The following is a 13,288-nucleotide window of genomic DNA, read 5'->3' on the forward strand; positions in this document are numbered from 1 at the left end:
GATGGAAAGTGTTATCGTTATGACACTGATCGCTGTCTAGTCGTCGAACATCAACAATGACATCCTCATTCCATGGATAACCCCTCAGTGCCATCCTTGTGCCCTCTGTCAATCCTATTTACAAACATTCGAAGTGTACTGCCCAAATCCGATGCGCTGTGCAACTTTGTCATAACGGAGGACTTCAATGTTATTGCCCTTACCCAAACCTGGTTACACAAAGGTATTACCAATGCTGAAATCATTCCTGATCTTCTGTGTTTTAACACATTTCGCTGATAGGGCTGATCATCGTGGTGGTGGCGTACACATCGCGTCAAGATGTAGCCTCAATTTTTTCCGTATATCCATCGACACTCCTCTAGAACTGTGTGCTGTTTGTTGTGACATATCAGGTGCCAAGCTTATTCTCATCGTCTGTTATCGTCCCCCCGACCTGAAAGGATTTGTGATTCTACTTCACGATATTCTTGCCACTGTTTCCCACCGGTTCCCGAACTGTACATTTGCTTTGCTGGGCGATTTCAACTTTCCGCACATCGACTGGTCAAAGCCCATCACTAACTCTACCTTTGAGTCCGAGGCATTCCATGACCTATGTAACGCTTTCAACTTAGTCCAAATTGTATCGGACCCAACCCGAGTAGTGTCTGGAGCATCTCATTTGTTGGACCTTGTCTTCGTGAACGATCGAACACTTTCTCACAACCAGTTACTTGCGACGGACTAAGTGATCACAAATTCATCTCCCTAAACATCATGTTATATAAACCTTCCAACCTTCCTAATCGTAAAGTAATTAAGCTCTACGACAGGGCCAATTTTGAAGCCATTAATAGGGAGCTGGAGACATTTTATCCAAATTTTGTAGCAGCCTTTCATTCCTCGTCTACAGAGGAAAAACGGTTAATTTTCAAGAATAAGCTACTGTCCTTGATGAACCAATTTATACCAACCGCTTGGCTCAAGGTGAACGAATGTGCCGACATGCCTCAGTTCTCGGTTTCGCTCAGTGGCATCTGTCACCTCATTGATTCCCTCAAGCTCTCCTCCTCTTCTGGATTTGCCAACATCAACTCTAAAGTCCCCACGAGCACCAAGCACACTTCTAGCCACTTCCTAACTGCCATTTTCAACAAATCACTCTCCACTGGCAATGTACCTAGCGACTGGCGGATAGGTAAAATCATACCTATACACAAAGGCGGCTCGAAGTTATGCCCTCTTAACTATCGCCCCATAACTCTCGTTAACACCTCATGCAAACTACTTGAACACGTCATATTCTCAAATCTAATGGACATCCTTGAAGCTCGTTCATTCTTCTTTCTGTTTCAACATGGATTTCGTCACAGTCTCTCCTGTACTACCCAACTAGCTTCATTTATTCTAGACTTATCCTATCACCTTGATAAAGGCATCCATACTGACATTATATTCTTAGATTTCAAAAAGGCCTTTGACAAAGTTCCACACAAACGGCTAATCGCTAAATGATCTCATCTAAAGATTCCGGACACCCTTCTCTTATGGATTACTAACTACCTGTCTTCACGCGAGCAATACATATTTGTTAATGATAACTGTTCCTCTCTTTCTCACGTTATGTCAGGTGTCCCACAAGGCTCTGTATTAGGTCCCCTATTATTCCCAATCTACATTAATGACCTCCCAACTAATCTCTCATCCGCAGTCAGACTATTCCCCAACGACTGTCGTTGATAAACATATTGTATCTCCCGAAGACCAAATACTCCTTCAATCAGACCTTAATCTTATCGGCTCATGATGCTCAACATGGCTGATGCCACTAAACACGTCTAAACGTTCTTACCTCCACGTCAGCAGACACCAATCTCTGTACCCTTACAAACTCGGTAACATCTTAGTCACACACTCTCCTACATGTACCTTGGTCTTCATATCACGTCTACCCTTCAATGGCACACTCATATTAACCACATCATCAGTGACTCAAACCGCTGCCTGGGTTATTTCCGACGCAACATCCGTCTTGCCCCCCCTGAAGTGAAACGATTGGCATACCTCACCCTCATCCAGCCCAAGTTGGAATTTGCAAGTTGTATTTTGGGACCCTCATCAATCTTTCCTTTCAAATGCCATCAAATCAGTACAAAATCGCGATACTCGTTTCATCCTATCTGATTATTCTCGCACCCATAGTGTCACCACTCTAAAGTCTGTTCTCGACCTTGAGCCATTAGATCACTGCCGTAATCTCCAAACACTCCATCTGTTTCATGAACATTTTCACTCGTCACCCCTTACTCTCCCTTACATCCGACCAGTGCATTACACAAGCCAACGCTTGGATAACGCTCAGAAATGCGAACCGTTCTTCTCCCATAGCAACTCTTTTTCCTTTTCCTTCTTTCTTCGTGCCATTAGGCCATGGAATTGTTTAGCCTCATCCATCACCTCAGTTGTAAATCATACATCATTCAAAACCGCTCTCCGCCCTTTTTTCCTTTGTAGTATTATGTACTAATCAATGCTATTGTTGTTACGCAACTAGTTGTTAGTGACATTGTATTACTTTTCTAGTGTTATTCCATCCATTCCCTGTCTCTCTCTTTTTCATTCTTTCTTTCGTTCTGTAATCATTGCTGTTATGCATTCTCCATGTAATGCTGCAAGGCCCTTGGAGCACCACAATAAAATAAATAAATAAATAATGCCATTCGGCACTCGAATGGCATTAGACAATAATGTTGTTTGTTCTGCCCATGTGGCAGAGGTATTACTCTACAACCTGTCCATTGACACTTTGGTTAAGTCACTAATTAAAAAGTTAGTTGTAATTTAAATTAATTAGCTAATTAGCATAAACAAAAAAATAGTCGCTATCAGCTTCACATGCACTTGGTTTCATCCACGAAGATAGCTTTGTTTTTCCATAAAAAATTGGCGACCGTTACATGGGACACCCTGCATATCTTAAGGCCTGATTATGAAGCTTCGTTAATTTGCACTAGTTGGTTTCGGTGTAGAAGTCCAAGATGAGGCGTGCATAATCTAGTACTGGTCTGATAAGGGATTTTTACAGAATCAACTTCATATCCCACGTTAGACGCATTAGTTTCTTACTGGCTTTGTTGGTTACAAAACCTACATGTGAATTCCACAATAGGCCTGATTTTATTTTTAGCTCCAGATATTTTACCTCTTCGGCTCTCTTTAGTGTCACAACCTGGGGTATTGTAACAGTAGTAACAGAATTTCTTTTTGTGCGTTACTGACATAACCAAAGTCTTATCGGGTGGGGGATTGGCATTTACCATTCATGCCAGTGGTCAATACTTTCCAGAGCATGTGATGGAACTATATGATCATTAGTAGTGCTGATTCGACGTTAGATAACACAGTCATCAACATACTGTCTGTTGGATACAGGCGGGTAAGGCACGTCGGTCATATAGATCAGTGCTTCTCAACCAAGTTTCTGTCACCTTTGTTGCAAGATTCCGCGATGTGTATGACAGGTATTACTATCATAAATTTTATTACTCATATGCTTGAAAGATGTCTAGGTTGGGGTTACACCCCCTTGACCCTAGAAGGGATATGTCCGATCTGATTTTCTTGCTCAAAGTTGTTCACAGTATCATTGACTCACTGATACTATTGGGCTGTGTGAATAGTCTTGTCCCCCAAGGCGCACTAGAAGTTCCCTAACGTCATATTGACGGAAACTGAAAGAAAAAAAACAAACAAATCCGTTGTCACATATGCGAACCACCTACAATTGATATTGCGTGAGTGACGGTAACATGGACATCTTTTTCTCCTTGAGGGCATTAAAGTGCATTGTGTTTAAGTGACCCAGTGACTTAGTTGACTTAGTGACCCTCAATTGACTCAGTGCTTATTAAGTTTCAGAATGTTTTAATTTTCATATGTATCTGCACTTTTCAGTGCACAGTGGCCAGTGTGTAACCACTGGCAACAGGCCAGTGGCTGTTAGAAGTGCAGAAGTGTTAGAAGTGAAAGGAAGGAAGGAAGGAAGGAAGGAAGGCTAAATAATAAAGAAATAAATAAATAAATAATGTTGTCAAGGTCTTGTGAGTGAAATTTGAGGCTCGGCCAGCCTTGGTTTCTGACAGCACCTGACACCTCATCGTTGTCATTGGGATTAGCATCGAGATCGTTGGCTCTTGTTGTATGGAGCAGAGCCAGCAGCTATCATAATCATCAGTGGGCTCAAATGACTTAGGTCAGTCCTCATCAGTGTTGTATGTAACGCCGTTACCGGAATCAATACTTTTTTTAACTCGACATCTGGAAAAATATTTTTGTTACAAATTTATGGTAATCTCCGTATCATTACCTATACGGATACTTTCATAGTGCCCCTAACCTTTCTTCACCGGTCATATTTCTTTCTTACTGGAGAGACAAAAACTTTGAGCATCAGCTACTGCTAAAAGTCAACCAAAGTGTCTAAGCTTTATAATATGTATTCTGCTTTTTCGTTGCAAAATTGTCTTCTGAAGTAGGCAAGGTTTCGATGTTGCAGATTTCATTAAAATTCTTGTCTTTTTTTCGGTAAAAGTATTGGGTAAGGTATCATGCAACTTTTTTTTGTAGTAACGGGAGCAGTACTCAGTTACTTTAAAAATGAAGTATGAAAATCAGTATTTTGCTACTTTTTACCTTTTTACTTTTTATGTAACAGGCACAACACTGGTCCTTCTACAGGGATATGCCTGGCATAACGATTAACCTCACAATGACCACGGACATCATTAGGCATGGGTGTTACTGCAGTTTCAAAAGTAATCACAAATGTATCATAGATTAGTTGTAAAAGTAATTCAATTACTGTTACAATTACATAATAACAAATGTAATTCCAGAAGTAGTTACTAAGAATATAATTAAATGCAATACTTTAGGGGTCTGATGGACTTGCGGGTGATGCACTTTCTTTTGTAGGCATATCAGGTACGTGTATTTCAGACATTTTTATCATATTAAATTTCAGCAGCCAGCACGTCTTTTCTTAATTTTGTGTCCTGTGATGATGCTCCATCTCGAAATATCAGGAACTTGCAGCAGCTGCACAACCTGCCAAAGCATTATCCCACCTGACTTGCACGCTCTGTGTTACGATTCTTTCTGATTCGTTCTGATGAAACATTTACGCAGAGCATGCACATAGTACTTTGTACCTCGCTGGCATATTGGACTCCCAAAGGCTACACAATCTGTGGGAAACATTTGTTTCAGCAGCCAAGACTGACAACAGCTGCACCTGTTTAGGCAGTGTTCAGTAGTGTGGTTAAATGGAACCAGATGGCTGACAGACCAGACAGCTGTGCACATACTTTGGAAAGCTCTTCAGAGCCCGGCTGCAATGAGGACTGAAGTGTCTTTGTCGTATGCATACGTGTGCCCTTTGGTGCGCATAAATGCCTCAACAGAACATAAACTGAGATCTGTTGGGCAGATGCAGGAATGAATGGTACATACCAGAATCATGGTGGTGGTTTTGTTCATGATGATATTAAACACCTCTTGTGCAACTGTTCCAGAACACACAAAAAATTCTGTGATAAATAGGTATTCACGACATGCATTGTCCACCAATGCATACTGTTGACTCCTGAAGAGGCTCTCAAATGGATACTGCAAAAGATAGGATATGTTTATTCATTTATTTTCAATAGTGCTGTTTCTTGTGAAAACATATACAAAGAGGTACATCAAGGGCAAGGACAATATGTGATGTGGACTGTTTGATATCTACACAAACTGCACATTAGGTTCACATGCAAATAAACTCACGGCAAGTGGCGAATCAATTGCCGACAAAGCTTCTGGAAGACACGGATTATAAATTGAAATCCACATACTGTAAAAGTGGTTAATATTGCGGTTAATAATTCGTAAATTCATGTGGGAGCACGTTTTGGGAATATATTTCATGGGACCTTAATTTCGCAAATTTATGTGGAAGTGGACGGAAGCGGAAATCACGGGATCCGGGAAATTGGCGGATCATAACACTGGCAAAAGTAAACGAGAACAACAAAGGTCGGTTGGCTTATAAAGGCCTATCGTGAACTCAAATCCCCAATTGCCCACACTTTTTTCATTTTCACTACCTATATATTTTGCGAAACCTTAATTTCACCAAAAAGTTTTATCGCAAAACTTAAGTCCTCGCGAAACTTTATACTTCAACAGTATGCTTCTCGGTACATGCATGCATCTGCCTCTAATACACGTGTATTAGTTGAATAGACAGCAGTACAGTGCTGGACAAAAGTTTATGGAATGCGCAAGTGGTGTATTTTCTCAGAGCAGACACACCCTAGTAGCAGGCAGAAGCGGGAGAGTTAATTCGTTCAGAGGGATGGAAGAGTGCGCTAGGGGTGACTCACCATGCTTGTAGTGGTAACTTTGCTTTCGAGTGTAACGAACGACGAAATGGTTTAATTTTCACTCTACTACACCGAGCAGGCGTGGCTATCACGGGAAGGGAATCTCTCCGCTACCACTGAGATAACGACGATGAATTGAGTCAACAACTGGCTACGCTGCCTATCTTTCTTTCATCGTTTTTTTATTCGACAAAAACAGAAAAAAAGAACGTGTACACTTGAACACAAACAAAAAGAAAAAGAGGAAGACGATACTCTTTTAATACTTTCACAGCAATAACGGAGGCAATGCACTTAGGCAGGGAAGCAATTTCTCTAGATTTGCTAGATACCTGCTACAGTATGTCCACACAGTGCTGTCTATTGGCTAGCACACGGTGAGAGTCTTGGGCACCCTGTCGTACGAGGAACTCGGGCCTCTGAACACGGCTGACGCTTCAGTTCGACTGCCTACGTAGAGGTCATCGAGAGGGTGCTACTCCCCTATGCTCTGGACGGCCATTCCCGGATGGGTGCTACCATTTTCAGCTTGATGGCAGCTCCATCCATCGACGCAAAACTGTGCAGCGCGGTCTCGACGACCTCGGCGTAATGCAGCTGACATGTACTGCGTAGAGCCTGGACTTATACACTATCGAAAACGTCTCAAGGAAGAGGATAAGCAAGAGACGACGCCAACAAGGAGCAAAGATGCACTCTTGGAACTTATAGAAGCAGAGTGGTCCTCACCAGTGTTGGGGAACTGAAATCCTGGATTTGATTTAAAGCCACAAAACAGATTGGCAGATTTGATTTGGATTTGATTGGTGGCTTCATTATGAACACGATTTGGATTTGGATTGAATCACACTTTTGCTCATGGATTTGGATTTGGACTGAATCACAACAACAACAACTTTATTTAAAGATGATGAATGGGGAGTTTCATCGCCAGGGGCGATTCTCTATCCCATTGCTGGTGGAGATGTGGGGAATGAAATAATGAGCCCCTTCAGAATAAGGGTCGAAGTCGTATTGTGTCCTAAAGGTCAAAAGAGCTCTGAGCGCAGAGCGTTGGTGGGCTGGATTCGGCCAGAGAGCAAGCAATTTTGATAGAGAGAAGGTTCGACAGTACAGCTGACTAAGAGACTCGGAGAGTACGGTTCAGGTAGGCTGGTAGTAGAGCAATGAAGAAGAAAGTGCTCTAGATCCTTGAGAGCACAGCAGTGACAGAATCTGGGAGAGTCAACTTGTCTCAAGCGGTAACAACACTGAGCTGTAAAGTGGTTCAAAATTGGTCTGTTCGGCAGCCCATCGTCCTGGGGCGATGGCCAAGGCCAAAGTCGGCGCAGCGATGAAACTTCCCTGTACCTTTTCTAGTCCACCTGATCTTCTTGTAATGTTCTGCTCGTGAGATCCAGCAAGTCAGGGAGGGTGTAGACATTTATCGACGAGTTGTATGTTTAGATTCAATAAAGATATTTCTATGAGTCAGAAAAATGGAGCCTTGTTGAAGTTATTTCAATAACTAAGCAGTATTTCACGAAACCAGTGCAAAGTTCACAATGTAGAGCGATCGCAAATGGTTTGACAATGGTAAGACATGATGCACTATATATATATATACATACCCTTAGCAACGCATTAGCAACGCCTCTACTGCATTACTAGAAGTTCTGATATCTCACTGTGAGGAAGCAACTGCATAAATATCTCAGCGAGTTAAAACCATCCGCAACACTGCCACCCTTATGAACGTGCATAAGGCGGAATTGGCACAGTTCACTAGGAACTTCGAAGAAACGGTAAATAACACCAAATGTAAAAAATTATAAGAGACCAGATATATCCTGACTTTATGTCTAAATATAATGTGAATCTCGCAGGTAGAAGTAACATAATTACGCCCTGGTTAGATTCCCAAGGTGAAGCCGAACACTGTAACAATCAAAATTCTAATGCTCATGACAACACAACCAGTACGTCACCTCAAAATGTTGTAAATTTGTCGTCCCAGCCCCTCAGCGATTCTGAACTATCACTTCTTAGCCGTAGGCTTTCATTCTGCCCAAATAGTAACAAAGTAGACGAAAGTTCATACTTTAAAAGCGATAAACTCCCCGTAAAAGGAAGTGCTTACAGGACCTAGGAGAATGTCGGTTGTCCATTGGCAGGAAGCCAGGGGTGTCACAAGGCGCCGCAGAATGGAACAGTTGTTCTTTGCAGCAGTGCAATGCTGGTCCACTTCCAATACAAGAGAGCTGCTTCTGCGGCACCATCCACCTGCTCAATTCCCCACCACACCACAATGGACTGGAACCCACTGGAGAACTAGCCTGTAGCCTACTTCGTACACATGGTAGTACGCCATTAACACATCTGTAACCAGGGGCGCGGGTGAGCCTTGTATGCCAGAATTTTAAATAAATTGCAGAGCAGATTTTGAGTCAGTGAAGACTGCCCATTCCTGCCCAGTAAAAGCAATGATGTGCTGCAGAAAGAAAAGGATGGCATAGAGTTCCGCCACTGTTGATGAGGTTGGATGCGAAAGGCATCGTCCTTGCACTACGCCTGCGGACGGTATGACGAATGCCGAGGCGGACATGCCATTTCTGGATGAACCATCTGTACATGCTGCTTTAGACGCAGGGATTGAATCACATTTTTGCTTGGAGATTTGGATTTGGATTTGGATTTACATAATTTGCCATGACATTCAGTTTATACGTATGAGCAATATGCATGCTTGCGCAACTGTGGCGCAACGCTTGCTCCGGCTCTGGCTGCCTCTGTTATACTGGGTAATATAATGCTGACACTAAATCCAATACACTTCAATATTCGGCAAATAGGCCACTGAGAAAAGCTCAGCGACTCTTCGTCAGATAAAAGGTTGTTCTTCGGTGGTACAGCCAGAACACTGCAACGACGGTTGTGCACGCTGCTTACGTCAATTTACGGCCTATACTTCAGCAACGAAAAAAAAAAGAAGCGCTAGGACCCATCATCCTTCCAACCCCCCACCAAGTGCTGTATCATTATGCTATACCAAGACCAGCGACAAGGAAGTAATAAACACCGCGTTTCCCGCAGCACAATTAATATTCGTCCAACAATCAAGTTCCCATTTCTCTTTACCGCAGTATATGCTCATTGAGCTCCACTGAAGTAGATGTTTCACCACCTTTTCTTAGTTACACAAGTGTTAGGAATTCGTGTTAGCAGTTAGTTATGCTGTGTAAAAATCCGAGCTTCGAAAACTGCGGTCGATTCTGAAGCCATTCAACGGCTGGTCAGCAGCATTAGTTCCTCTTCCGGAATTGTGATGGATTTGAAAAATCCGGATTTAAAAAGGAATTTGATTTGGCGTGCTCAAAATAAATCTGGATTTAAAGTGATTTGATTTACTTCGATAAATTTAAATCAGAACGTGATTTGAATTTGATTCAGTGCCTTCTGCAAACTGCGGATTCGATTTAAATCTGATTTGTTCCCTCAAATCCTCAATACTGGTCCTTACTACGTCAAGACGTGGACCTATACGCTTCCCTGTTTGAGCGCATGGCCTCCATTACTGCTGCGAAAGGAGGGCCGACAAAGTATTAAAAGAGTATCGTCTCCCCCTTGTTGTTTTTATTTGTATGTTTGTGCTCAAGGGTACATGCTCTTTTCTTCTGTTTTTGTCAAACAAACAAAAAAAAAAGCTGAAAGAAAAAATAAGCTAGGTACTGCAGCTGGTTCTCACCTCCCCAAGCAACACAATATACTGAAAGTCGAGTGCAATAGGGGTAGACGGGTAGATGGAAAGGACACCAACAGTGCCCATGGTCAACATTCCAGAAATCTGTAAAATTCCACAACTGCACAAGCTAGGGCCTGTTTTGACAGAAGCACTGAAGTTGAATAAGTACATGTACAAGCACATTACTGAGTCATGCCTTACATGCACTGATACCGAAACTAACCTGAAACTTAAAATGAGTTATGTTAATAAAACAAATAAAAAATCACACATAGGAACATCAATGTGCAAGACTGGCATCTGAAGGGTTACAAACTTCCAAAAAGAATGCAAAATCTAGCAAGTAAGTAAATCTAATAAGGAGCTTACTTTCAAGTCACTCTTTTGTGAGGTGTGAGGTACAATGATGGGACTTTCCAGTTCACTGGTAAGGACGCTGTTCCTGCTCCCCAGCGTAAACACAGTTGAACGATTCTTGAGTGAGGGCTTAGAGCTGAACAAGCGTATATTTGTCAAGGTATTACATACAAAATAGATATGGAAACAACATATTTTTACTTGTTACAGTTGTTAAAAATGCGATCACTGTGCGCATCATAATTTGGGCACCTAGAGACTGTATGTGTACATGTGTCGCAAGGCGGTGCTATGTATATGCATCGCGGACAATGTGCACAGATTTTCCTGAAATAATATATTTTTGGCCAGGCACCAGCCATCAGCATGGGCATGAGCTACAAATTCTGTGAACATCCTTCAAGATCACTTTCTCCAGTCAACTAACAAACTACTGAATTACTAGCTAACTAACTGCAGAAACCTTTGAAAACAGTCTTCAGTTATATTTCTGCAATTCATCCAAGATCAAAACACTGTTAAATCATGAACCAGAGTATTATATGATCTGGGAAGAGACATAAAAAGGCAACCGGGCGGACTGCAGAAAGTGATGTCGAGGATATTCTAAGAGTTCATAGCTCATCTTTTAGATGATGGCTCCTGTCTGTTCGAAAAGGTCTTCCCTCATGAGGATCTGTGCAAGCTGCCCTCGCTGCACATAGCCCTGCCACCTGGCACCTGTATGTACATGCACTGTCTCTTGGCACCCAAAATCTTGACAATGCAGATCCCTGGAAATTACACTCGAAACATCACCATTACAATAATTGTGGAAATTATGTTATTGTACTGTGGAAATTTATGTAGAACGCTCTGCTGGTTCGTTGGTACAGGTACACATTAACAAGGTTTCACTGTACAACAATACTCTAATAAAACTATCAGTTTTTGTGTTCCCACGAATATCATTATAAACAGGTTTGGCTGTATAAACCAAAAATTTATTTGAAAGTTTGATTTGGCAACCTAGTGGATAAAGTTGTAGTGTACGCTGTTTGACTAGCTACCACCTTCGGTTAGCTACTGACTCATAATTCCAACTGGCAAGGGGGAGTGGTGAAGTTTGCTGCATTCCATTCTGTCACCCTAAAGCTTTTCAGACGCGTTTTCTGAGTTGCCTCTGTGTGCAATGATGGCGATTACAGGAAGACTGCCTTAACTCTTTCCTTACCACGCCCATACTGTGTCAATCACCAGTGATCAATGGGTTGCAACCCGCGCTACTTGGCCTCCAAAGCAGATATGGACAAGTGGTGACATTTGGAGGATACTATAAACACTACAAAATGAGCATGGTTTTCACTTTTAGCTGTTCCTCCTGGTGGTGATTTATGAAGCTGGCTCTGCACCAAGAAGGTAGCGTGCTGTTATTATCTTGGTCACGGCGTCGTGTTCCCGCAGCAGACCTCTTTCGCAAGTGCACAATACTCGCATTTGAAGCATCTTTGGGTTCAATTTTTGTTTATTAGAACACAAATAAAGACCCTGAAGGTGTTAGATAATCAGATTTTTGTCCTAAATAATGTGGATATGTGTAACTTGCACTACTGTCGTTCTTCCTGCCTCATAACTAACCGGGAGGAATAGAAAAGCGGTGAAATAGCAAAATGTGGTACAAGAGCAGGAAGGTTGAGCATGAAACTAATGTTTTCTTAACGCTTAACTTAATTAACAATATGGCATTATCTTCCACAATTCATGAACTTCTTGATCCATAGTGTTGATATTTGCAGATTTTATTTCTGACAAAATTTGCCACATTTTGTATCTTTTTGAACTTGTAGATTGATGTTTTTGTTCAAGATACAGGCCTATCTTAATGAGGTTTCTGCTGTTCGCGCAGATTTTTGTGTGTTCCAAAATAAATTTTCAAAATACATGGATAGTTTTGTTTATGAAACTTAATCATTCGATAGAGCGTTCATTTGGCTACGTTTTCCTATATAGCAAAACATTTTGAAGTGATACTGTGTACTGTGAGCCATAAAAAAATATATTTGCCAAACCACACAAAAATGACAATACATCCGTCGGCAAGGATAGAGTTAAAGCAGGAGTGAGGTTACATTTAATTTGGTTGACTCTCAGGCATGGCATCAAGCTATCTCTGAGGAATCCCCATGCTAAATATGCCGACGGTATATGACGGTAATATGGACCTGTCGTTCTTTCGCAGGAGCCCATTTTATTCCTTGTAGAATACGCCAAATCCAAAAATTGCAGGGGTCACCTTAGTGCTCCTTTAACGTTCGTTGGAAGAGAGTATAGTGACACATCATCATGCAAACTGGTGTCGATGAAGTGCTCATGGGCAAGGCCAAGGCCAACAGTGACGAATGTGTCCAATGGTGACCAACAGTGAGCAATAATACGTCATCAGTTTCAAGAGGTTCATAGCTCGCGTGTAGTGACATAAAGCTGCTTCAACTATATAAGCAACCGTAAGCATCTTTGTTCTTTCAATAGACATTTGGTGCCATGCTGGTTCTGTTAACATGATTTCGACTAGCAATTTTGCAAAAGCTCGTACATAACAATGCATTGATATAAAAAAATTTGCATTCTTGTCAACATCATTATTAACAGCCTCGTTACATCGAACTCGCTTACTATGAACTACCGGTTATTGAGACGTTCTATTTCAGTTTGGTTGCTCACTTTTTATTCCTACGGCAATTTTATTTTTAGAGCGAACTAAGTTTTCCCAATAACACAGGGAAGTGTCTACGTATTGGCTGCACGTTCCTACCCTTTCTCTGCC

The 13,288-nt window shown here is 41.8% G+C and overlaps 1 protein-coding gene across 2 annotated transcripts in view; it reads right to left on the reverse strand.

The window, feature by feature from the left end:
- LOC135388561 (vacuolar protein sorting-associated protein 52 homolog) overlaps positions 1-13,288 on the reverse strand; it is a 128,926-nt gene that overhangs the window by 36,259 nt on the left and 79,379 nt on the right. For both annotated transcript variants that reach the window (XM_064618181.1, XM_064618180.1), the window contains exons 11-12: positions 10,498-10,631; positions 5,494-5,649 (exon numbers count right to left, since the gene is read on the reverse strand). In XM_064618181.1, coding sequence (XP_064474251.1) covers positions 5,494-5,649; positions 10,498-10,631 — 290 coding nt within the window. The remainder of the gene's footprint in view (positions 1-5,493; positions 5,650-10,497; positions 10,632-13,288) is intronic.

The sequence above is a fragment of the Ornithodoros turicata genome, chromosome 3 (genome assembly GCF_037126465.1).
Source record: "Ornithodoros turicata isolate Travis chromosome 3, ASM3712646v1, whole genome shotgun sequence".
Taxonomy (NCBI): Eukaryota; Metazoa; Arthropoda; class Arachnida; order Ixodida; family Argasidae; genus Ornithodoros; species Ornithodoros turicata.